Source organism: Plecotus auritus (genome assembly GCF_963455305.1).
Source record: "Plecotus auritus genome assembly, chromosome: 1".
NCBI classification, from domain to species: domain Eukaryota; kingdom Metazoa; phylum Chordata; class Mammalia; order Chiroptera; family Vespertilionidae; genus Plecotus; species Plecotus auritus.
In genome coordinates this window covers 84,951,342-84,975,539 of record NC_137770.1, presented here as the reverse complement: position 1 = coordinate 84,975,539, position 24,198 = coordinate 84,951,342, and the positions used below count along the sequence as shown (strand labels likewise).

The window sequence follows — 24,198 nt, the reverse complement described above, 5'->3', positions numbered from 1 at the left end:
ACTTTCACCTTCCAGGGCCAGTCCCCCCCACCCCCTTCTTGGCTCTTATAGACCCCAGAGAATGGATCCTATCCCCACCCCACACCCAAGCACCCATACCTTTATTTCCTCTTTCTCCCTTTATTTACAGAATGGTTGTATGGCCTGAGGGAAGTGGGCCACCTGAGCTAGGGAGGATGTGTCAAGAAGGCTGCCACTGGAGGCTGCCACTGCCCAGCCTTGGCCTGACCCCACAGGGAAACCAGGTGGCTTCAGTGCAACTCAGGCATGCTGAATCTCGGGAAAGCACACTTAAGCCATGGTGTAATGGCTGCACGGGGTCTTTCACAATAACTATTGGCAACAAATTAGCAGCTCTGGCACATGGGCACATGCCAACCTGCAAGTGCACAATATTCATTAGCATGAACCATCAGCCCTGGCAATCCCTCAGTTTGGAGGAACCTGGGCCTGCCCCGACAGATCCAAACTGGTCAGTCTTCCCAAACGCTCTCTAGTGGTCTCTGAATTCTGAGGGGTGATGGAAGTGGACAGGGAAGAGCAGGATTTGGTGTCAAGGGTCCCATTCCTGACTGTCCTTTGCCGCCCCGCCCCCCGGGTCTCCGTTGCCCAGGCCCCGCCCCACCACTTTGAGCCGAGGCGTAGCTCTGAGTTCCATGGTCCCCTCCCTGGAGCGGCCGCACCCTCGGGCCTCTCCAGAGCCCTCAAACAGCCGCGTGAGAAAGCGGGGACCTGCGCGGGGCAGCAGATCCCCGGCTGTGAAAAGGTAGAGCACTGGGTTGATGCTGGAGCTGAAGAAGGCCAGAGCCGTGGTTCCGGCTCTCGCTGCCTGGCTCGCACCGCCCAGCTTCGCCAAGGCCCCTTCGGGTGGCGCCAGCGCAGCCACCGCCTGCACAATGTTGACCATGTGGTAGGGAGCCCAGAGCAAGCCGAAGGCCAGCACGATGGCGCTCACCAGCCGGCCCACCCGTGTGCCGTGCCGTCCGGAGCCCCAGCGGGCGCCCCGCAGCCGCGCCAGCGTCACGCTGTAGCAGCCGAGCACCAGCCCGAAGGGCAGCACGAAAGCGGTCAGAGTCTCCAGGCTCAGGTGGACGGCGGCGTGGGTCCGCGACGGGTGGCACAGCTGGCACAGGCTGTTCCCCCAGAGGTGGCGGTAGACGGCAGCCGGGACGGCGAGCAACAGAGCCGCCAGCCAGACGGCAAGCAGCAGGCGGCGGGCCAGGACCGGGCTGCGCAGCCGGGGCGCCAGGAAAGGGCGGGTGACGGCGAGGCAGCGCTGCAGGCTGAGCAGGCTGGTGAACAGGACGCTGGCGTACATGCTGAGAGCGCACACGTAGTACACGACCTTGCAGCCCACCTGGCCCAGCGGCCACGCCTGCCTCACCAGGAAGGCCACAAAGAGTGGCGTGAGCAGCAGCACGGCGCCGTCAGCCAGCGCCAGGTGCAGCACGAGAGTGGCCGCCAGCGGCCGCCCCCGCGCAGGCCGCCAGCCCGCCAAGCTCCAAACCACGAAACCATTGCCGGGCAGCCCCAGCAGCGCCGCCAGCAGCAAGAAGGCCGTGCCTGTGGCCCGTGAGGCAGGAGAGCTCAGCAGCGTCTCGTTCCCTGGGGGACGGTAGCAGTCTGTCATCCTTCTGTACCTACAGGGGGCTGGAAAGGGCCATGGAGCGCATTCAGGGGCTGGGACAAAAGCCAACGTTACCCCTGATCCCAGGTGAAAGGAACTGTGCCTCCCCTCGATTCCCTGTCGCCTGCCTCTCTTCGGTCTGGGAGCCTTGGCTTCCTCTGGGACCCCAGGCACAACTCAAACACTACTTCTTGGAACCCAAATCCCCTGCTCTCCGTCAGCTGAGCTCCCTAGTCCTGACTCCCAGGCTGTCACCACCTCCACCTCCACTCCTCTACCCTTCTTTGTCCAGCCCCTTCCCTATACCTCAGGGCAAAAGTGAGAGGTGGTGAGTAAGGGCACTTGGGCAGATCTACTTACCCAGCTTCAAGCTAGCAGGGTGGGGGTCGGAGGGGGGTGCCACAAGAGTCCTGGCGAGGCTGAAAGGCAAAGCAGCAATGGGCTTGGTGCCTACTCCTGTCCGGTGCCTGTCAGATTTGCAGAGTGAGGTGAGAATGGGGAGGGATAAGGTGGGGCCTTTCCTGGGGCCCCTCCCTCACCATATTCCTTCCCATCACTAACTTGTCCAGGCATGTGAGGTCCTGCCTCCCAGGAAACAGGATAAGTGAAGGGGTGCAGATAAGGTTCCCTGGTTGTGTAGGTGGGTAAGTAGGGACACTGCTGAATCCTGACCCTGGGTCCTGTTTCTGTGCGGATCCTTCCCCCAGCTCTGGTCCCAACCCTCCTAACCCTGCAGCCCTATGCTTTCTGGCCTCCTTGGTCTGCACTCAGCAGAAAAGGTGACCCAAACTACTCACTTTCCCTGCTGCTCTTTCTTTGCCTGTTTCTAGACTCCTGACCCTGCTGAGCCTCCTTTTTCCTCAGCTTCCTACCTACCCCTCTTGCCTCTTGCCTTGGGCCCTGCTCCAGTCATTCCACCCTCAGGGCTCTCACTGGGCTGTCAATGACAGCTTTCAGTGTAAAGCATGGTGCTAAGTCCTGTGGGGTCTGGGGGAATGCACGGAGGTGTAAGGGGCATATAACCTGGCTGAGGAGTTACAGCACACAACCATGAAGAGACCACATTACTAGGCTGCACCAGGATACAAGAAAAAGGGAAAGGTCGCAGTGGTAGAGACATGCTGAAAAGAAGCCTTCTCTGGGTGGAGAAGTTAGGCAAAACTTGGAAATTAAGAAATTTGAGGGGACCTGGTTCATTGATAACGTTAAGGAAAGGGGAAAGGCCGGTGCCAGTCAACAGACAGAACTGGGGTTCCTTGGGAGCCAGAACACCAGTACTATCTCCATTTGGGTTCCCTCCAAAGCAGAGTCTGAGTTAAGGGTATGAGTACAGGTAATCCTGTACTCATTAAATATAACTGAACAGAACTTCAGAGACCTGTGGGATAATATTAGAGATCAAACAGAAGTGTAACTAAAGTTCCAGAAGAAGAGTAGAAGAAAGTCAGATGGAAAAGGACACGAACCATATGATTTCACTCATATGTCGGATATAAAACAGGAAGCAACAAACAAACGCATAGACACAGCAACACAGCTTGGGAAGCAAGAGTGAGAAGAGAGGAAAGAGGAAAGCCAATAAGAGTGTTATTGAGCTCCTTCAGTAGGCATCAAGAATGTCTAAGAAGTGCACAGAATGAGAAAGAGGAGGCATTGACGCTCCTATACACACTTGTAGCCTGCACTTGTCAGGGGGCAGATTAGACTGCCAAAGCTTCAAACGAGACTTCTAGGCAGGAAAGCAGAGACTTGCACTCAAGTGAGGAATTCATTGTCAGTGAGAGTGACATTGCCCCACCCAGACACACTGCCTCACCTCCCATTTCTCTAAGCCCTACCCATGATCTCACCCTCAGCCCCGCCTCCCTTTTCCTAATGCAGCAGTTTATGGATTTTTCAGTAGGTGGCAGTATGTACAGCACAAATCACATAATGTAGCTTCTATACCTAGAAATTCCCTCCATACAAAGAAAATTGCCATCCTCTTACACAGTTACCATTAACCCTCACATCACAAGCTGCCACCAGAGACAACATCCACACAAAGCTTCCTTGGCTTCTGCCTGGCAACTCGGTCTTAATCCTTTTTCTAGGACCCCATCTAGGCCCCTCCTCTTCTCCCTCCCCTGGGACTTTGCCCTTCTTGCAGGCCCTGGGGTGGTGGGGGGGCAGAGTCCACTTGACTCATCCTCCACCTCACTGGGGCTGAGGTCCCAGCTCTGTAACAGAAAACATCACCACTTCAGCCCAACACAGCCGAGAACAACCCAGCCCAGAATTCTTCTACTCTTTCCCTACACCATGGAGTACCTCTCTGCCCTGAACCCCAGCAGCCTGCTCAGGTGATTACTGATCTTCCTCTCCACTCTCTAACTGGGGATAGGGGCAGGGCAACAAATATCCACTCAGCCCCTTGGAAACTCGTGAATCTGTACCCCCTCCCCTCCCTAATCCATTTTCCACAGTGGGCTTGTCCAGCTTCTATCACCCACCTCCATTCCATGGTCCCTCCCTCTCTCCCTAGGCTACTCTAATCCAAAAACCTAAATCCCCCCTTCTCTAACCAGCTACCTTACTTACAACATCCCCATTACACCCAGCAAACCCCTCACTCCTTGACCTTTTTTCCTATCTACCAGGTCAGTATCCAATATGAGCTCTGAGTTTGGCCGTATGGTCTGGACCTCAGCTCCACCACCCCAGCGACCTTTCCGTGTCTGTGATCACAAACGGACCACACGGAAAGGTCTGACAGCTGCCACCCGCCAGGAACTGCTAGACAAGGTGAGTGAGCCAAGTCCCTGGGTTCCTATCCAAGGGCTCAATAAGAGTGAGAACTTGGAATGACCAGCAGAAAGGGCTGAGGTTAATGCAGCTACCCCTCCCTCTAAAGATTAAAGCACGGGGGTGAGCCCAATTATCTCTGCTGCATTTGGGTCAATCTATTTTTCCCCCAAGGAGCTGGCTTTTCTTTGGGGATAGGGGAAGGAGTAGGGAGGGTTGGAGGGATAGGATTTAGAAGATAGTGTGGACTGGCAATTTGTGTGACAAATCAAGTTCAAATCCTGATTGTCACCTCCTTCTGTCAAACCTTAGGAAGTTATTAACCTATAAACATGTCAAAAATTCTCTCTTTTCTGAATTTTAGAGGACATTTATTAAAGCTAGGACGTGAAACAAGAAAGGCCTGGAAAAATGAGCCTAGGCTGGTCTGCTTTGGCTCACTAAGAAGTCAGAGAAAAGGGGGCCTTGGGGACAGGTTCAGGTTGTTTGTCTGGGATAAGCTGCCGCTGCCCATTGCTGCCCTGGTTGCAAGCCTGGTGGGGTCCCTAAGAGTTTAGGAGATGCATGAGTGTTGGGGAAGTGGGGGTGGGGGGGAGGCACCCAAGTACTCCTGGGAGAGCACCCACTGGCGCCTTCATTTTTGAGGGGTTTTAAAAGGCTGGGTGTTCAAGAGAAAAGGTATTTCTGATGTGCTAAACAAACCTGTGGAGGTAAATTAGCAGCATGGCTTGCCTTAGCCATTGCTGTCAGTCACCTTCAGACAAGTATAAAAGAAAAAAAAAAAAAAGGCTGGGTGTTTAGGGGATATCTTAGGGGCAGATCTCAATAGAATATTCATCAGCTTTATGTACCAAAAATGAGATTTATTCTCTTAACTTCATCTGTCTTTGGGTGTGGTTGGCAAATGGCACTAATTAAATTTCTGTCTCCTTAAGTAGGGTGATTTAAGTTATTTACCCTCTGGTTGGGGAGAAGTCAAAATGTCAATTTCTTCATCTATAAAAAGGGAATAATAATACACCTCCTTGGATTGTTGAAGAAAATAAAAGAGGATAATGTATGTAAAGTGCTACATAGATATCTGGCACTAGTAAAGACAAAAAAGATTGTCATTATTACTGAAAACGGTTCTGGAGAACTCTATGTAGGGAGTAGGGGAGCGAGGTGGGAGATAAGATTCCATTGCATCAGGCCCCATTAGCATAATGCCTTATGCCCACTCCCAAAGGATGGATGGACTTCAAGAGAGCCTGGCTAGCTTTCCAATTCCTAATCAGGAGTGACTTGAAGGGAAGCAGGGGTAAATAACAACATGGTAGGAGCAAAGCAGGAGCAAATAGGAAAAGAGGTCAGCTCCTAGTGAGGGTTCCCCAATGAAAAAACACTGAGAGCTGGAGCTGTTTGAAGGGATTGTAAAGCACCAGGAAGTAGAGTTGGGATATCAACCAGTGTCTTGGGCCAGCCAGTATATGCTGGGCAGCTGGAGAGGGAAGGCATGAGACAAGCTCTGCCATTTCCCTCCTGCTTCTTGCCACTGGGCAGGCACTGGAGACCCTGCTGCTGAGCGGAGTGCTAACCCTGGTGCTAGAGGAGGATGGGACTGCCGTGGAGAGCGAAGACTTCTTCCAGCTGTTGGAGGATGACACAAGCCTGATGGTGCTGGAGTTTGGGCAGAGCTGGAGTCCCAGCAGGGTGAGGCCTGTACTGGGTGGGCTGCTTTAGGCCACCAATCCTTTATATCTCTCCCAAGCCTTTTCTCCTGCCTACCCCTCATCTTGAGGGCAGAAGTGATGAGAGAGGTAAGGAGTTTTTAAGGACACCTTATGGTGGACTAACAGTCCAGGCAAGGGTGGGTCTGTCCCACTACTGATGGGGATTGATGGTGGATGTGAGGGACCACTGCACTCATGGGGGTGTTCTACAGAGTGGGATGCTGTCATATGGCCTGGGCCGGGAGAAGCCCAAGCACAGCAAGGATATCGCCCGCATCACCTTTGACGTGTACAAGCAAAACCCTCGAGACCTCTTTGGGAGCCTGAACATCAAAGCCACATTCTATGGGCTCTACTCCATGAGTTGTGACATTCAAGGACTCGGCCCAAAGAAAGTACTCAGGTCAGAGACCAAAATGTTTTACTTCCCCATCCCCATAGTTTCAGTTCCATAATCCCTTCTCCTGCACTCACCTAACCCATTAGCTCTCAATTATGGAGAGCCCCCAGCCCGCACCCCCCAGCTCTATGGCTTCCTCCTGGCCATCTGACTGCCTCTTGTCTCTGTCCTTCAGGGAGTTCCTCCGATGGACCTCCACACTGCTGCAAGGCCTGGGCCATATGCTGCTGGGAATTTCCTCTACCCTTCGCCATGTAGTGGAAGGGGCTACACAGTGGCAGCAGCAGGGTCACCTTCATCCCCACTGAGAAGGGGCTGAGCTTCTGCCCTAGAGATGGCTGTAGGGACTGTGACGACATCCGGTTTAGGGACCTGCAGATAGTGCAGACTAGATAACTCACCTGGTTTTCCCACTGCCCTCTGACCCCATCAGCATAGCGCCTTACACCCCTAGCCTATACCCATTCCTGAAGAATGCTGTCCCTTCTTAGCCATCCTCTCGGCCTCCCACCTACCCTGAAAGGCCACAACCTTGCCCCAGGCATCTTGATAGCACTGGTTGCTGCTGCCTCTAGAGTTCCTACAACTCCTCTCCCTGAGCTCCCCAGCACGCTGAAGACAGCCCTCTTTGGACTTTACCTTGAGATCTCTATTTCTTCATACCCTTCACCCCAAGAATAACAAAGACATTTCCAATACAAATATAAAAATGTTTACCAATAACACTTTTTTGACTTCAATGACTTTGATTTAAATTAGTAAGGGAACAGGATAGATACTCCCTTTCCTCCTCCCCCATCAACACCCAGTCCCAGATCTCAAGGCCTCAGTCCTCAAGAATTGAGTTCAAAACCCGCCTCCGCTTGGCCACTGCCCCCTGTTGCTGTTCCCAAGCTTCTCGACGCTTCAGGAAGGTAGTCAGGGCCACATTTCGAGCCACATGGTGGCCAAAAGGGTCTTTTATCAGCTCTTGGTTCCGCTCTCCTGCAAAGGGAACCATCATGTTCAGTATCAGCATGCAGTCACCACCTATGGTTGAAGAGACTCTACTTGGGGTGAAGGTCTCTCCATTCTACCTGGTCCCTGGGTCTGCCTTGGGATAGAGTTAACCCCTCACTCTCCAAAGAACAAACTGGGAGGAGGATAAGAACATAGGACTGCACAATCAACAGAGGGAAGGGGAGAGCACACTGCTAAGCACCATGGCCAAATCACCCTTTAGAACTGAAGTCTCTGCTGAATTTAAATCCATCCCCCAGCCACCCAGCTATTTGGAATAAGGAGAGGGAAGTTTGGAAAGGTCCAAGAAGTACTCACCCAGCTCAGCAGCAATTTCCTTCCGGGCCCCCAAGGCTGCTCCATTCCAGATGGCGTCTAACACACGGCTGCCATGGCGACTGCAAGCCAGAGCCACATACTGTCCCTGCATTGACAGACAAGGTAGGTCCCTCTAGGGCAGTTCTTGAAAATGTTCTGGGGAGGGCAGGAGGGAGTGGAGTTTCCATTTAAAGACTGAGTCAAAAGAGCCTAGGAATGACAGTCCGGGGGAAGCTCATGTTCTCTAAATGGGTAATGGCAGAGGAATCAAAGCAGAAGCCAGAGTCTAACCTTTAGGGTCTTGAGCACACGGCGGCGCTGCTTTCGCGTCACAGAAGGGCTGGTCAGGACGGCATCAAGCACATGGGAACCAGCAGGACTTTGGGCCAGAGTCAGAAGTTGTGGTCCCGTCAAGGCACCCAGACTTCGAAGGATAAGGCCAGGGGTGGAGAAGTGCAGCAGATGCTGGAGCAGTAGAGATCCGAGGACTGTCACTTCCCCCACGGCCCTGGCTGTGCCCATTTCAACCTGAGAACAGGGATAGGAAATCAGGAGGCAGCTACCAAAACGCCACCTCCACTTGGATGAAGCCAGAGATCTCACCACCTTCACCTCCATGGTGAGAGGCTCCCTAAGCCCAGGGAGACCTGGTCCCCAATCAGTCACTCGCTTGGCCTTTCCCCTACCTCACCTGGTGGTCCGCGGGCACTGCCCCCTCCTCCTCCACCAGTCCATAGTACACCTCATAAGCCATCAAAGTGGCAAAGAGAGGCACACAGGCCACTTGCCGGGAAGAGGGCTCTGCACAGTGGAATGCCTACATGAGAAGACAAAACATAATGAATCTGAGAACTGATTTTAACCCTGAGTTTCTAGACAAGGGAAAGCATTCAGGAGTGGTGAGAATGCCTAACTTCACAAGAATATAAGCTGCATGATGACAGGATCTGGTCTGCCCTGCTGTATCTCCAGCCTCTATACATGTAACAGGCGTCAATAAATATTTATTCCTTAAATAAACTTCTCTCTTTGTTCTGGGAGACAATTTTCATTCTAGGACTATGAAATGGATTTGGCCTCATCTCCCCTTGTTATCTATGAACTCCCTGAGCATTGAATATCTTGGGGCCAGAGATATAATGACTATAGATTCGATAAATCAAGAGATAGAATTTGAACCAAGGGCATAAATGGGTTGCAAGTAACACCCACTCACCTCTAACAACAGCTGAAGAACCTGGGCTTGGTGGCTCCCAACTCTTCGGCAGGCTCCCACCAGGGCAATGACTACCCCTGGGTGGCCCTGTGCCAGCACAGCTTCCAGGGCAGGACTCAGCTCCTCAAATATGGGGGACAGCTGAGGGCAGACATGGGTAAAGAATTTTTGGCATTCTGGTAACTGTGGGCTAAGTTATTCAGAGAAATCTTTCTGCCAAAAACAACTAAAAATGCCAGATAAGACAAAAAAAGCATTGCCAATGTCAGGACTTTGGTTGGGCTGGATAAGAAAGGTCCAGAACAAAGGTGTAGTCTTAAAGGAGCTGCCTCACATGGAGAGGAGACTTTAAATTACCATACTATCAGGGTAAAGGAGAATTAAAATCAAACCTTCCACTCTAACTCCCAACCCATGAGTTCCCAAGGAAACATGCCCTGGCACTAAGCAGCAAAGGAAAAGAGAAGCTATGGCAGCTCCAGTGCTCATTTGGATTTGTAGCCAAGTACTCAGTCTGGGTAGGCCATGGAACCTCAAGCTGCTAACTTGGATTAAGCCAGTCTCCTATTGGTATTGGCTTTTGAGAAAAGCCGAAGCAAATCCTTTCTGGGAAGAAGACACCTTCATCCTATGCTCTGGGAAACCTCCAGAAATAACTTTTTAAGGGGAATAGCCAGCATACAGTCAGAGATAGGCACACCATAAAATAAGGCCCAATGAACAAGAACTAGTAGAAGCAACAGCGTACAGAAACAGACCCAGCCACGTTCCCGACTCACGAGCTCATGGGTAGTGACAGCATCTAGTAAACGCTGCAAAGGGAAGTTGGCAATGGGATGCGCAGCCATGGTCTGCAGCTGCCCTTGGAAATGATCCTCAAAAAGGCTCTGGAGCCGCGGGGGCTCCAACACCAGCAGCACCTGCTCCAGAAGTCTGGAGCTCGTCTGATCCCGCAGAAATAGCAGTAGGGGGCTGGAGACAAGGAGAAGGTAGTTTAACTCCACTCCATCCAAAATACCTACACACCTCACTTATTATACACACCCCATCAATCCTGATCAATCCTGAGGCCTGACCTACCTGCCATCTGCTGAGGAATTGCGATTACTCAGATAGTCAATCACAGCATTACAGAGGTGGGCACACAACTGGGGCAGTTTGCGGTGTAAGATCTGTAAGGCCACTTGAAAGCAGAAGCTGGAGATCTTGTCAGTGATAAACACTGTTGTGAGAGAGCAGAAATAATAATTTCCCAAAATCCAGACGACCTGTACGACTTCAAACAACAGGGTACAAGGAACCATGGACAACGGGTCTATAGAGTCTTTGCAACACAAACCAGATCAGATTTGAAAAGAAGACTATCTAAATAAGGGCCTTATCCTATCTAATAAAGAGGGAATATGCAAATTGACCATCACTCCATCACAAAGATGGCTGCACCCACAGCTGAGGCCAAGTTCCCATAAGGAGCCTTAATGAGCAATCAGCAGGGACCTGAGGCTACGCCCTACCCCGCCCCCATGGGGCTTGACAGGAGACCTCAGGCCATGTCCCCCACCCAGTGGGGCTTGATGGGGGACCTCAAGGTGCACTTCCCCCTCCTGGTGCTGGGCTAGGGGACCTCAGGCTGTTCCCCCTGCCCCAGCGCCAGGCCGGGGACCTCAGGCCACGCCCCCCACCCAGTGGGGCTTGACAGGGGATCTCAGGCCGAGTCCCCCACCTGGTGGGGCTTGACAGAGGACCTCAAGGCATGCACCCCGCCCTGGTCTGGGCTGGGGGACCTCAGGCCACACCCCCCATCCTAGCGCTGGGCCAGGGGACCTGAAGCTATCCCTGCTGCCCGGCAGGGCTTGACAAGGATGGGACTGGCTGGGTCTGGATCTAGCCCAATGGGGGGGGGGGGGGGGCGGGCGGCCAGGTTGGGTCTCATGTGATTTTGAGGTGCATGTGGGTAAGCAGGGACTTGACTCTGGGTCCTGTGGTGAGCCCCAGACTCTGACAGGAGGAAGGTTTTCATATACATTTTACTAATTTTCTTTCATCTCTGACACTTCTATTATAGAGAAAGGGCAAATAGCAATATTAAATTATTTCCTCTAATTAATCCCCTTTTAATGTGCATGAATTTCGTGCACTGGGTCACTAGTTTGAAGATAATCACCTCCAGAAAAGTAGATCCTAGCCCAGGGGTGTGCAAACTTTTTGACTCGAGGGCCACAATGGGTTCTTAAACTGGACCGGAGGGCCAGAACAAAAGCATGGATGGAGTGTTTGTGTGAACTAATATAAATTCAAAATAAAGGAGCGGAGGGGAGAGCAAGGGAACCCTCCGCTCTTTCGGCTCCGGGGGCCGGATAGAACAGCTGAAAGGGCCGGATCCGGCCCGCGGGCCGTAGTTTGCCCACGGCTGTCCTAGCCCCTCCTCCTATTTCCCTCCTTACCAGCAATGTCCTTCAGAAAGCAGGAGCTCAGGTCCTGAAGACAATTCAAGAAGGATTCAGGAACCTCAAAATCAGCTGGTTTACATTCCCGAGTTGGAGTCCTTTGTGCTTCTGAAGGAAGATCAAGTGGCAAGATCACAAACCACCATGCCAGAGGGAGAAGAATTCCAAGGTCAGGAATTTTCAACCTTTTCCATCTCATGGCACACATAAACGAATTACTAAAATTCTGCACCACACCAAAAAATATATTTTTGCCAACCTGACAAAAATATTAGTTTGATTCATTCACACTGGACAGCTACTGTTGTGTTAGGTGTTGCCTTTTTTTTTATTTGACAATCTAAGGGGAAAGAGGTCAATACCCCTGACTAAATAAGAGGTATCACATGTTTTAAATATTCTTGCAGTGTGTCACAGCACACCAGTTGAAAATCACTGACACAGACGAACAAGGATTTAGCTTAAAAATGCAGAACACAATTGAATTTCTCTTCTCATCTAGATGACTGGATTGAGACCACATTTCTGTTTCAATTTGTCTGAGAAACTTCAACCAGCTTTCGCATGGACCATGGGAGATAGTCGAAACTCCTCAGCCAGAAATTCCAAGATGTTCCAAAATCAGGCCTTATCTAAATTCTCTAACTTTATTTCCCAGTTTTTAAAAATGTAGGTCACTGCCTATGAATAAATCACGAAATCAATTTCGTGGGTCTCAACCAGCACCTTTTTAATGGAATAGAACAGAATAAAAAGGGAAATAAAATATTAGAGTGGGTTGCATGTAGTGAGGGTATTATTTCCTGATCTTTTGCTTACATCCAGTATGTGCCTAAATACAAATGTACATTCAGTCATGTTTAGCTTTCCCTAAACGCACCCTACCTCTGGGCCTCTGTAGCACACTAATCTTTGGCCTGCTAAGCCCTGTCCTAATTTCTCTGTTAGTTCTTCAAGGTCGTGAAGAATTAATTACTCTTCTGCCACTATCTCCTCTGAACTTCCTGAACTCTCCTTTCCTCTCGGCCCACTTCCCTGTCTTGTAATACTTACCAGGTGACCGGGAGCCTCGGTGTCTGGCTCTCTCGGACTCCAGAAGAGTTCCTCCTAACACCTGCAGCAGAGTTCTGACCACGAAGCTGCCATGTGTGTCTCCACAGTAGAAAAGAAAATCATCACACACCTCAGAGGCTAGTCCCAGCACCAGCTCCTCCAGGGTGTCCAAGGGAGGCTCCTTCTCCTCCTCCTCAGCCTCCTCCTCCTCCTCCTCCTCACAGCTCCCCAACAATCGAGGCAGCTGCAGCAAAGCACTTTGCAATACATGGACCCCACAGCGATGACAGGCCACACAGCGCAAGTTGGAGCGCAGAGCAGCCAATACTCGACACAGAGGTTTCAGGGGGCTGAACCCCAACAGTTCCTGCAGCATCTCACTGCCAGTCCTGTTTGTGGCCAAGGCGAGGGCCTGAGCCTCCACTTCCTTCAAAACATTGTGCACCATCAGCTCTGGAAAAACAAAGAAAGAAATATTTTAAAGAGACTGAGAGGAGGAGAAGGTTATGTTCCATCAATTAACCAAGGGGCTGGGAGTGAGACAGTCCCCACGCCCTGGGAATCCACCACAATGTCCTTGCCTGCACTGAATTTTATGCCCAGCAAACCCCTCTCTCGGTCCCACCGGAAGAGCCTCCCCACCTCGTTCTTCTCCGGCCTCCGGGGCCTCTTTCAGCGCCGACAGCGCCCGGCGGAAGTACCCCAGCGCTTCGGGGCTCAGGTGAGAGTGCGCGTCGAGAGCCGGCGGCGAGCCCCCGTCCGGGGGCGGGCAGGGCTGTCGCTGGCGGCCTGAGGGGCGCCCCGACCCCTTGGCCCCGCGCCCCCGTTTGCCACCAGCTGGGAACCGGTGCCCGGCCTTGTGGGGGGAGCGCGGCCCCAGCCCCATGGGTGCTCCGGTCCCGGTCAGCCAGCGAAAGCTGCCTCGGCGGCGGCGTGAGCGTGCTCGGCCAGGTGGGCCGGCTCCCGGCGAGTGTGGGAACGCGGCGCTCGGGGCGCCGCAACGTCACAGGCCCGCGACGGCCCGGCCCAACCCCGCCCGGCCCCGGCCCCGCCCCCGCCGCTGCCGCGGGGCGGGTGTACACCAGGTCGCCCCGCCTCCCGCGCCGAGCCGGCCAGTGCTCGGACTCCGCCGCAGTCAGCTGGTCTCGCCCCGCGGCCGCAGTCACTGCTCGCCTTTGGAGAACCTTGGGAGCCAGGTGGGGCAGGTCTCCGGAAGCGGCGCGGGTGGCAGGTAAGAGACGCGAGCTCCTCCCAGTTAGGGCTCAGGGTCCCCGTCCTTGGCTCACGCCCCATCCTAGAAGCCGCGCCACCCGGCTTGGGGCTTGGCCTGACTGGGCCAGGCCGGGGCCAGAACTCCAGATGGCCCAGGGCTCGGCGTGGACGCTCCGCGAGGGACTTGAGGGCCCAGCCAGCCTCACTCAGAGTCCCAGTAGGTGCCCTGCCCTGAACAGCCCCTTTCTCCACTCTTGGCGTCCCGAAACGGACAGCCTGCCTGGCCCTCGGCCTGCACCCAGGTGTCTCCCTCTGAAGCATCCCCACCATGGCTCCTCCTCCTAGCACTATCCGGGGTCCCCCTTCAACAATCTGCAGGCTTCCCTCAGAGCAAATCATTACTTCCACAGATTTGACTCCTTTGCTGGTGAGTCATGCATGGCAGCTCCCATGAAGGGCCAAGTGTGCGTGGTGACTGGTGCTTCCAGGGGTATTGGTCGCGGCATCGCCTTGCAGCTCTGCCAAGCAGGTGCCACCGTCTACATCACTGGCCGGCATCTGGACACACTGCGGGCTACTGCTGAGGAGGTGAGTGCGTCCTCTGGACCACGCGGGCAGAAGCCACTGCGGGATCCCTTCCTCTTAACCACACCTCCCAATCCCTTACCAGAACCCATAATATTCCTCAATAAAACGTGAATATTTTCTCCAAATGGGATAAATAAACCCCACAAATAACTCCAGATCCGGTCACAGTTATCACCAAGTGAGTTTTATGAAAAAAAAAAAAAGTTCTGTTTTGAAAGCTTTAGGGACTTTGGAATTGCAACTAAAGATTTGTGGGCCTGTGCTTTCCTTTTTTTTTTTTTTTTTTAAGGCAAGCCTTTATTGAACTGTACATTTTTACTTGACTTTTCTACTGGTTTTCAGTTAAATACTTGGGTACACTTGATTTGCTAGGCACAGGGTGAAGCAGTGGGGTTACCAAGATTAATAAGATATAACTTCTGCTCTTAAAAGCTATATCTAGCCAGAGGTAGAAACAGTTCTTGTCAATGTAATGTGGATATGGTAAGTGATAAGAGGTGAATGTGTGTGCACAGAATGTTCTGGGATTGAGGGGTGGGTTTGAGATGACATGAGAGTAGTTAGGGAAAGCATTCTGGAGGAAGTGGTTCTTGAACTGAGTCTTCAAAGGTAAGAGTTAGGTCAAAGAAGCTAAGACATACTGGCAAAGGGAACTTTACAAGCAATGGTGAAAGAGTGTAGATCCTGTGAGAAAGAATTCCAGAACATACAGTTGCAAAGCAGGAGCCGAGGTGAGAGGCTGGAAAGGAAACAGAATGGGCCTTGGAAGACCCTGTTAGATAACTTTGGCTTTATTCTCTAGAGATGGTGATCCCATTGGAGGATTTAAAACAGATTTGTGTTTTAAATAGTTCATACTATCTGGCTGGGGTATGGAAAATTAATTTAAGGCAGAAAGACTGGAAGCCAAGTGAGCACTTAGGAGGCAAGGAGGTAAGAGGGTTGGACTTGGAGAATAGGAGGCCTGTTCCTCAATAAGTTACTCTTCCTCTCAAGTTAGAGGATGGGGCACATTGGTAGAAGCTGAGATGGAACAGGAAGTAGAAATAGGCCATGCATGAGAACTTTTATTTCCTTGTTACTAGGAAGGAGCACAGGTGGAGTGAGAGTAAGAGGACTGGGATTGAGTAGGGGTTCCACATGAGTGGTGAAGGGTGGGAGCTAAGGGCATGTGAGATGGAAGTAGCCAACAGCAAGGAAAAGGATGGATACTCATTTGTTAAGAGCAGCCTCCGTGTCTTATTTGTCCCATACCCTCCACATGCAGAGTACAATGCCTTGCACATGGTAGGCCTCAGTAAATGTTTGTTTAGTAGTATTTTTAAAGCTGAGGTTCCAATCCACCTTGCTCTGAAAAAGGACCTAGCACTCCTGAAATTCTTCACACAGACATCAGAGGGCGATATTGCCAACCATGTTCCCTCAGCTGCTGGCTTTGATTCCTATGATGGCCTTCTAGCTCCCAAGCTTGGGAGTGGAGGGAAGCTGCATTATGTCTACCCTCCTGTGCGACTGTGAGCTCCTATCCTCTCTGTCTCTCTCCAGGCGCAATCCCGAGGGGGCCAGTGTGTGCCTGTGGTGTGTGATTCAAGCCAGGAGGCTGAAGTGCGAAACCTATTTGAGCAGGTTGATCGAGAACAGAACGGACGTTTGGATGTGCTGGTCAACAATGCCTATGCTGGGGTTCAGGTACTCTTTAAACTTTGATCCCAACTCCACACTCCTGACCTCCTACTGTGACCCCTGAGTTTTTATCCCCACTAATTGTCCTTCCATGATCCAGCCCCTCAGACCTTCCTGCCTTCGGGCCATCCAATTCATCACTCTCCCTGTGCTTTCTAGCCAATCCTAGACAACCGTAAGAAGGCATTCTGGGAAAGCCCTGCCTCCATTTGGGATGATATCAACAATGTTGGACTCAGGTAGGTGTTTCCCTTATCCCACTGCAAGGACCTGGGCTCCCCTCACCCACTTAGCCAGGCTGACGGCCCAGATCTCTCTCCATATGCCCTTTCCTTTTCCCTCTGACCTCCCATCTCTTTCTTCTCCCTTTTGTCCCATTTATCCCACTCACCTCTGGAGAAGTTCCATCCGAGTGAATCTGTACCTGGAATGTCAACTTTTGTCTTGTTTTTGTCAGTAATTTTCATCTGACCGTGCCCTTTGCTTCTCTCCTGCCTCACTCTCTGCCCATCCAAATGCATGACCCAGAAGGGAACTTGCTTCCCTCAATAATGTACACCACCCATAGTCAATATTTCCAAAAAAATTAGAGGAAGAAATTGTTTTGTTTTATCAATCCTCACCTGAGGATTTTTTTTTTCATTGATTTTTAGAAAGAGTGGAAGGGAGGAGGAGACAGAGAGAAATATCGATGTGAGAGAGACACTTCAATTGGTTGCCTCCCGTACACGCCCCGCCTGGGGCAGGGGATCAAGCCTGCAACCAAAGCACATGCCCTTGACCAGAATCGAACCTGAGACACTTCAGTCATCAGGCTGATGCTGTAACCATGAGCCATATCAGCTAGGGCAGAAATTGTTTTGTTTTAGATAAAAAGAAAGTCAATAAGAAAGAGTGTCAGTCATCGTAGCCTCCAGATCCTCACTCCAGACCCATAGGCAAGGGTACTCCCAAGTCAGAGTTGGGAAGGCAGGGGTGTCACGGGTTACATGTACATGTGGTACAGGAGTGAGATGAAACACAGCATTTAGTTTGCTTGACATGATATACACCAGTCATGTCTGTGTTTATTATTTTTGGAACTATGGTATTCTCATAAACTACACTCCCTGAATACGACCTGTGGGAATAACTTAAGATATTACCTGAAAATCTGAGACTAAAGTGTTTAAGAACATCCATGGTTTCTAGTGGAAATCCCAAGGAAGCAGAATGAGAATCCAATCATGATTTCCAAAGTAGAAGAAAGATTATGAGGACAGAGAGGGATGGTTAGCCAAGAGGCAAGAAAAGAAAATCCAGACAGCTGGTAAAAGGCAACGCCCACATCCTTAGTCCTCCAAACAGGCCTTTCACATTCATCTCTTGCTGATCAGGGTTTTCAGCCTACAAGGCAAAGGCCAGCCCTGATGAATTCTCCAAGATAAAGATCACTTTGTGAGCCTCTGGAAAGCCCACCACCATCTCCTCCCTCCTCCCCAACACACATTTAAATACATATTTACTGTGCCTTTCCTCTGCATTACCTTAGACTGGGCTTCCTTTCGAAACCATAGGTCTCTCTACTTGTTTTCATTTGGAAGTTCAAGTTTCCTGTGCAAAAGAGTTTTTTTGTTTTTTGGGGGTTTTTTGTTACCAAGTTTGTGTATATATTTTTTTTAAATTTTGAAAAAATGTGAAAATAAGTATTATTTACTCTGTCATCACCACCTTCCTCCCTTGACTGAGTTATAGCTACTGTTGATAATCTAGTATTCTACCATACTTCTAAATATTTGACTCGGAGTAGGTATCATAATTTATTTACCTAACCCTTTATCTATTGCAGTAGTGGAATTCCTGGAAAAAAATATGTACTTCTTAAAGGTTTAATAAACATCAAACTGTCCTCAAAAAAAAAAAAAAAACAACTCACCAATTTATAAAATCAGGACAATGAGGGAGGGTATCTTTTTTATGCCCTCAACCATGCTAAACAATCAGGTCACTCAGTCATGCAAGCTTTGCCACTCTGATAGGCCAAAGATATCATAAGGTGGGATTTTTTGTTGTCGTTGTCGTTTTATTGATATCAGAGAGGAAGAGAGAGGGCGAGAGAGATAGAAACATCGAAGATGAGAGAGAATCATTAATTGGCTGCCTCCTGCATGCCCCACACTAGGAATGAGCCTGCAACCTGGGCATGTGCCCTAACTAGGAATCGAACCCTGACCTCCTGGTTCGTAGGTCAATGCTCAACCACTGAGCCACACCAGCAGGGCTAAGGTGATTTTAATTCTTTTTTTTTTTTTTTTTGAAGTTGAGCTTTTTAAAAAAACTTTAATATTTTTATTTTTTATTGATTTCAGAGTGGAATGGAAAGAGTGAGAGAGAGAGAGATAGAAACATCAATGATGAGAGAGAATCAGCTGTCTCCTGTATGCCCCCTACTGGGCATCGAGCCCGAAATTAGGCATGTGCCCTTGACCGGAATCAAACCCAGGACCCTTCAGTCCACAAGCTGACGCTCTATCCACTGAGCCAAACTGGCTAGAGCAAGTTGAGCTTTTTATTCATTTATTTATTGGCTCTTTATTCTTTTTTTATAGTCCTTTGGTTTATTTTCTGGGATTAAAAAAAGTATAGGCATAAATGTTTTTACACGATCCTCTTGAAGATAGCCTCTATTTAGTTTTTATTATTTTATTTTATTTTATTTTGTAAGAGAACATTTATTGGGTAAATTGCAGAGGTAGAAAAAGTAGTTCCTAGAAGAAATGGGCTTAGGAAACAAGTTATGGAGGTAAAGTGAAGGGCCCTTCACTTCTCTGCTCCTGTGTTTCAGCTCAACATGTTACATGTCTGGGGAGGAGTGCGGGGGGAGAAGGAGAAAGGAAAAGGCACAGGCTCGGGCGTGCTCCTGGGAGGGAGAGCCTTGAAGACATCCTTTAAAATAATTTATAAAATGGCTTAATTCGTGTCTCTTGGTTATCAGGACCCTTCAATGTCACTGTCAGCCTTGATTAATTAGTGGAAAATTTCAGAGCAGAAGTAACTTATGAATGTTTTCCCAATCATAATCATCACAGGAATATTTTATCCTTCATCATAAATCTCTGAAAAGTAGACATGTTTGTTCATTGTTAATGGGACAAGGAGCAATGTCACAGAGTGTTAATCTATGTAAATTAGCTTCTACCCCTAAAGAAATTTTCTGAAAATCATGTATATAAGTCAGGAAAAAAAACAAAGAAGGAACATGACATAGACCATTCTGCTGCAGGAGTGATTATATGAAGCACATAACCTTTGTCCTCGGGGCTCCAGTGGAGTTTTTGTACCACATCTGTGCCAAAACTACCACTACAAAGTGAAGAACAAATCAGCATGCACTTACTCCACACGAGACAACCAACTAGACTGATCCAGAAGATTTGTTTGGCATGAATTTTGGGCTGCATTTGGTAGGAAAGGATGGTCTGAACAAACATACACAATGAGCCCATACAAAAGGTGAGCACAGCTCTACATTCATGTACAATAAAAACGGTGGTTTTCTGGAAGCTTGCCACAACAGAAAGTGCTAAACAACTCAGCAATCCAAATACAAAGCCAGCCTCGTTTAATCTGGTGATACATTTCCCTTCAGGATTCAGAGCATGAACTTGCTTAACGAACATATATGGTAGCAATGCATAAAACTGCGGCAAAATTTAACATTTCCCCAAACAAGCGCTTTTCTGGAGCTGATGTACCTGATATAAGGCAAAGCAGGGTCAACATGGCGGAGAGTTGACCCTGGAGAAAGCAGCTGCCACCCAAATTACCAGGGCTGAAAGAGGGAAACTGAGGCCTTGCTGAAACCACCATATTTCAAATAGGTCTTTGTTACTTGCTTGCTTGGTTTTATCTTCCTCATTAAACTTTAAGTTCTGTGAGAGCAGGAACCAACTGTTTTGTCCACCATTTAGATTGGCTGGCCGGGGGAAGGGACCAAGGGAGGTTGGCCAGCTGGTCCAGGGAGGGACAGCGGGAGGTTGGCCAGCTAGCGGCGGGGAGGTACCATGGGAGGTTGGCCAGTTGGCCCAGGGAGGGACCACAGGAGGTTGGCTGGCTGAGGGGAGGGATAGTGGGAGGTTGGCCAGGAGGGGCCACGGGAGGTTGGCTGTGGGAGTGCACTGACCACAGGGGACAGTTCCTGTGTTAAGTGTCTGCCCCCTAGTGGTCAGTGCACATCATAGCAACCTGTCATTTGGTCGTAAGGGTCACTTAGGCTTTTATATAAATAGATAACTCAAATTGACTGAATCTATGGATTAAATTAAGTAGAACTGGTGTTTTACATGTTGATTCTTCCAAATAAATTATGCCTGTACCTGTTCTTTTACATTAGACAGCACTTTATAGTTTTTCCATATAGATCTTACGTATAGCTATGTTCCCCCCGAGCTACTTTAGGTTTGTAATTGCTATTATGACAGAGCTCTCCCGTTACATCTCCTAGAGAGTGCCATTTCCCTCCTTCAGTGGTCAATTTTACCAGTATTCCTCTCAGAAGGTGGCCTCAAGCCCTTGGTTCTCCAGGTCTGTGGCCACCCCCGTGCTGCCTTCTCTTGGCTGACCACAGCCACTAGAGGGCAGAGGGAGCTGCCAAGGTTACAGCGCCCTGGCCAGCACTGAACACAGTCCATTCCTTTCCTGTCACACCTCTAGAGGCCACTACTTGTGCTCGGTGTATGGGGCTCGGCTGATGGTACCAGCTGGCCGGGGGCTCATCGTGGTCATCTCCTCCATTGGGGGGCTGCAGTATATCTTCAATGTTCCTTATGGCGTGGGCAAAGCTGCGGTAAGAACCCAGTTGCACGGGTTGGGACTGTATAGGACAGTGACGGTACCCAGTTAGTTCGGGAGGTAAATCCCCAGTGATCAGAGTGGAAGGCCAACTTCACCTTTCCTCCTGGCCCTCCATGGACAGTTCCTTCACTTGGGCTCCTCTGCTGGCCAGAGTAAGTAGTGCACTGGGAGAGGTGGCCAGCTGAGACAGAGTGCCTAGGAAGGGCATGAAACAGGACATCCTCAGCTGAAGCAGGGAGGACAGGGGAGGAAGGTGACATGGCCCGTGCCCTGGTTCTCACCCTGTCTTCTGTCTCTACAGTGTGACAGGATGGCTGCAGACTGTGCCCAGGAGCTGCGGCGCCACGGGGTCAGCTACGTGTCTCTCTGGCCAGGGTTGGTGCAGACAGAACTGCTTAGGGATCATTTGGAGAAGAGTGACATTGCCGAGGACCCCCTGTTTAAGCAGGTTGGCAAGGGGAGGCCGAGGGTGGCAGAGAATGCAGAGGCATCAGCTCTCCATCCTTAATGTCAAGACAGTAGCAACAGCAAGGAGCAAATACCCGGGTGTTTACCATGGCGATAAATTATGGGGCTGAGCACTGTACACACGTTATGTCCTCTAATCCTGTAAGGGAGATAGTATCTCCTTTTTATTGATGGTGAAACTGAAACCCAGAGAGGTAAGAAACTTGCTTAAGGCCACGGATGGCTTAAGTGGAAAGACTGCCCACCTCCATAGCCCATGGTCTTGACCCCCACACTGTACTAACCTAGAAGGTCAACATAGTTGGCTTCCCCAGATCCTTCCACTTAGGAAAGACAGTGGGTCCTGGTGCGGGGGTACAAGGCTCACAGGGATGTGTGGAGGAATGGCTCCAGCACCTTCCAAGATGCTGAGTCCTACAGGTGCGTGATGAGGGCCTCTGTTCTGGAACAGAAGCTGAAAGCAGAGAAGAGACTTGGGCAGTGCTCTGGGAAGTTAACCCTTCACTTCTCTGCTCCTATGTTTCAGCTCAAAATTAATTTCTCATCTGGGGAGACCACGGAAATGAGTGGCAAATGCGTGGTGGCTTTGGCAACAGGTGAAGAGGTTGGGGGCAGCTGGTAATAAGGGCCTAGAGGATCTGCAGGGTGGTGGCAGCCAGTTCTGGGGCCTGGCTCAGGAGGTGGTTGGGGAATAAGCCATTCTTTTCTCTGGCTTCTGGAGGCCCAGAGGGTCAGGATTTCCATTTTTTGAGGATTGGGTGTTCCAAGAACTAGCTCCTAGGAGGTATGGCCAGAAGCCAGAGGCTTGGGAACCTTCCTAGGAACAGAGAGAAACAGTTCTGGTCTCCTAAGCCTGTCTCAGTGGTGCCCTGTCCCATTGGGCCCAAACCTTGTCGCCCTGCACCACTGCCATGCCATATCAGCTGTATGTGTGCCCACAGACCCCAATATCCTGAGCCTGAGCGGGAAGGTGCTGCCATCTTGTGACCTTGCTCGACGCTACGGCCTTCGGGATGTAGATGGTAAAAGCTCTAGCCCAGCATCTAGCCTGGACCTCTCTTCCTTCTGTTTCCTGCTCACTTCTCCCTCACTCTCTCCCTGTTCCTTCCTCCCTCACATACCATTCAGTCAGTCTCTTCAGCCAAGGAGTGGGAAATGAGGGTCTAATCCTCCTCTTCCTGTTGTCCTCAGGCCGCCCCATCCAGGACTATTTGTCTTTGAGTTCGGTTCTCTCCCATGCCTCCAGCCTGGGCTGGCTGGCCTCCTACTTGCCTGGCTTCCTCCGTATGCCCAAGTGGATTATGACCCTCTACACAAGCAAGTTCTAATCCTCCTGGCCTGAGGTCACCACTCTGCTTGTCTTTTCACTTGGACTGGGCAGCTGAGCCCATCTCAGTGGAACAAGGCAGCCTTTCCCACCCACCACATGCGCCTAATACAAAGAGAAGGCTGGGGCCCCATAAGTCCTTCTTTGTGCCTTGGTTTTCCTTGTCCCTACGTTTTGCTTTTTGCTTAAGTCTTGAAAAATGTTCTTGGTACTAATAAAGTTCTCATTTCTCCAACACATTTGTGTGCTGATTCTGTACTGGGCCAGTTGTTAACTACTTGAGAGGAAGACTCAAAGGTACCCAAAATGGAGTCCGGTCCCTGGGACAAGGCCCCTTCCTCCAAGCAGTTCTTGCTCTCCCCTAGAGACCTGTCCATCTTGGGGGCACTTGCCCTTGGCCAGAAGGTCTGCTTCTCCTGCCCCAGCTAGGGAGCGGGGCCCCTCTACAACCAGAAGCAGGCTTTCTCAGTCTCCCACTGCTTCCCCGCCCCTTCATTCCACCCTCTTCAGAGATGCCTGCTGCTTCCAACTGGGCCTGATCCGGTGAGCGCACTTTCCTCGGTGTTGAGGATTTTCTGGAATTTGGGAGAAAGTACTGCCTGAATTCAAGTGGGGGGCAGAGGGATAGCTGATGGAACTAGCACACCCCCATCCTTCCTCTCAGAATGACACCTCCTGAATTACTTAGTGAAGAACTAATTGCAAGGACCCTTTAGGGCAAGGCAACAGAGGGTATATTCCAAAGAGGAGCCAAGGGCCACTAGGGGGAGCCCTGCAGCCAGCAGCTGAGATGGCCATTGAGGTAAAAGGATAGCGGCTGTACTAGTAAATCAGAGGGGCAGAGACCAACGCTGGTCTTCAAAAAAGGCAGGGTAAGAGCTGAGGCTTCCCTTGGAATCTGCAGCAGCTGCAATCTTCTTGTTTACTGTTCATTTGGTGTGCCACGGCAGCTCACTGCTTGTGAGAGCTGACTGCACAGTTCTGCAAGTCTGCAGTCAGTGACTGCCTGGTGGTTGCTTGAAGTCAGCCATATTGGGAATATATACCACAGAAATCAACGAAAGCTATTAATCAGCACCTTTTTTTTAGAGAGAGAGAGCTGGCTTATCAGCACATGGCTAGAACTGTGTACCTAAACCCCACCACTTGCCCAGGCACCCCATTTAGATGACAGTGATCAGATTTCCTCACCGCACTCTCACCCCCTCCACTGACCACTTTACATTCCTGTTATCCCCCAAGGTTGGTGAGGGAAGAGGCAGTTGCCTATCTATATAATAGAGGAATATGCAAATTAGCCAGGACACTGTAATGTCATGACCGAACAGCAGGGACCTGAGGCTGCGTGGCACCAGGCCTAGGCGAGGGACCTCAGGCCGTGCCCCTTGCCCCAGTGGGGCTTGTCGTGGGACCTCATGCTGCGCCCCCCACCCAAGTGCCGGGCTGGGGGACCTCAGGCCGCGCCCCTCACCTGGCAGGGCTTGACAGGGGACCTCAGTCTGTGCCCCCTGCCCGGTGGGGCTTGACGGGA

The 24,198-nt window shown here is 50.7% G+C and overlaps 4 protein-coding genes and 1 pseudogene across 5 annotated transcripts; 2 read left to right on the top strand and 3 right to left on the bottom strand.

Annotated features, from left to right (window-relative positions):
• Nucleotides 1–107: 107 nt before the first annotated feature.
• Nucleotides 108–2,115, bottom strand: LTB4R2 (leukotriene B4 receptor 2). The gene is made up of 2 exons (XM_080646098.1): nucleotides 1,988–2,115; nucleotides 108–1,650 (listed from the first exon to the last, which is right to left on the bottom strand). Exon 2 carries the CDS (start codon nucleotides 1,628–1,630, stop codon nucleotides 554–556), a length of 1,077 nt encoding a protein of 358 aa, XP_080502224.1. The 5' UTR covers nucleotides 1,631–1,650; nucleotides 1,988–2,115; the 3' UTR covers nucleotides 108–553.
• Nucleotides 2,116–3,814: 1,699 nt separating this feature from the next.
• Nucleotides 3,815–7,247, top strand: CIDEB (cell death inducing DFFA like effector b). The gene is made up of 5 exons (XM_080646088.1): nucleotides 3,815–3,969; nucleotides 4,267–4,411; nucleotides 5,954–6,103; nucleotides 6,336–6,526; nucleotides 6,699–7,247. The coding sequence occupies exons 1-5, from the start codon at nucleotides 3,929–3,931 to the stop codon at nucleotides 6,829–6,831; spliced, it is 660 nt and encodes a 219-aa protein (XP_080502214.1). The 5' UTR covers nucleotides 3,815–3,928; the 3' UTR covers nucleotides 6,832–7,247.
• NOP9 (NOP9 nucleolar protein) lies at nucleotides 7,216–13,590 on the bottom strand. Its single transcript, XM_080646077.1, has 10 exons — nucleotides 13,199–13,590; nucleotides 12,557–13,009; nucleotides 11,501–11,611; nucleotides 10,137–10,278; nucleotides 9,836–10,028; nucleotides 9,057–9,197; nucleotides 8,532–8,657; nucleotides 8,132–8,368; nucleotides 7,841–7,946; nucleotides 7,216–7,507 (listed from the first exon to the last, which is right to left on the bottom strand). The coding sequence occupies exons 1-10, from the start codon at nucleotides 13,440–13,442 to the stop codon at nucleotides 7,350–7,352; spliced, it is 1,911 nt and encodes a 636-aa protein (XP_080502203.1). The 5' UTR covers nucleotides 13,443–13,590; the 3' UTR covers nucleotides 7,216–7,349.
• A 64-nt stretch (nucleotides 13,591–13,654) lies between these two features.
• Nucleotides 13,655–22,904, top strand: DHRS1 (dehydrogenase/reductase 1). The gene is made up of 9 exons (XM_080642411.1): nucleotides 13,655–13,787; nucleotides 14,179–14,356; nucleotides 15,902–16,045; nucleotides 16,199–16,278; nucleotides 20,732–20,864; nucleotides 21,174–21,320; nucleotides 21,867–21,936; nucleotides 22,282–22,362; nucleotides 22,532–22,904. Exons 2-9 carry the CDS (start codon nucleotides 14,207–14,209, stop codon nucleotides 22,666–22,668), a joined length of 942 nt encoding a protein of 313 aa, XP_080498537.1. The 5' UTR covers nucleotides 13,655–13,787; nucleotides 14,179–14,206; the 3' UTR covers nucleotides 22,669–22,904.
• On the bottom strand, nucleotides 19,057–19,830 carry LOC308234526 (DNA damage-regulated autophagy modulator protein 2-like; annotated as a pseudogene). The gene has a single exon. The product of its transcript is annotated as a DNA damage-regulated autophagy modulator protein 2-like (transcript).
• Nucleotides 22,905–24,198: the final 1,294 nt, after the last annotated feature.

Bases quoted from the DNA above. Each gene is read 5' to 3' on its own strand.
- NOP9 (XM_080646077.1), bottom strand. From the start codon at position 13,442: ATGGGGCTGGGGCCGCGCTCCCCCCACAAGGCCGGGCACCGGTTCCCA. The intron at 10,029-10,136 runs GTAGGTCAGGCC...CCTTGTCTCCAG, and splicing joins AATTCCTCAGCAGATGGCAG to CCCCCTACTGCTATTTCTGC. The intron at 7,508-7,840 runs GTGAGTACTTCT...TTCCCTTTGCAG, and splicing joins GGAAATTGCTGCTGAGCTGG to GAGAGCGGAACCAAGAGCTG.
- DHRS1 (XM_080642411.1), top strand. From the start codon at position 14,207: ATGGCAGCTCCCATGAAGGGCCAAGTGTGCGTGGTGACTGGTGCTTCC. The intron at 14,357-15,901 runs GTGAGTGCGTCC...GTCTCTCTCCAG, and splicing joins TGCGGGCTACTGCTGAGGAG to GCGCAATCCCGAGGGGGCCA. The intron at 20,865-21,173 runs GTAAGAACCCAG...CTGTCTCTACAG, and splicing joins ATGGCGTGGGCAAAGCTGCG to TGTGACAGGATGGCTGCAGA.
- CIDEB (XM_080646088.1), top strand. From the start codon at position 3,929: ATGGAGTACCTCTCTGCCCTGAACCCCAGCAGCCTGCTCAG. The intron at 4,412-5,953 runs GTGAGTGAGCCA...GCCACTGGGCAG, and splicing joins GCCAGGAACTGCTAGACAAG to GCACTGGAGACCCTGCTGCT. The intron at 6,104-6,335 runs GTGAGGCCTGTA...GGTGTTCTACAG, and splicing joins AGAGCTGGAGTCCCAGCAGG to AGTGGGATGCTGTCATATGG.
- LTB4R2 (XM_080646098.1), bottom strand. From the start codon at position 1,630: ATGACAGACTGCTACCGTCCCCCAGGGAACGAGACGCTGCTGAGCTCT.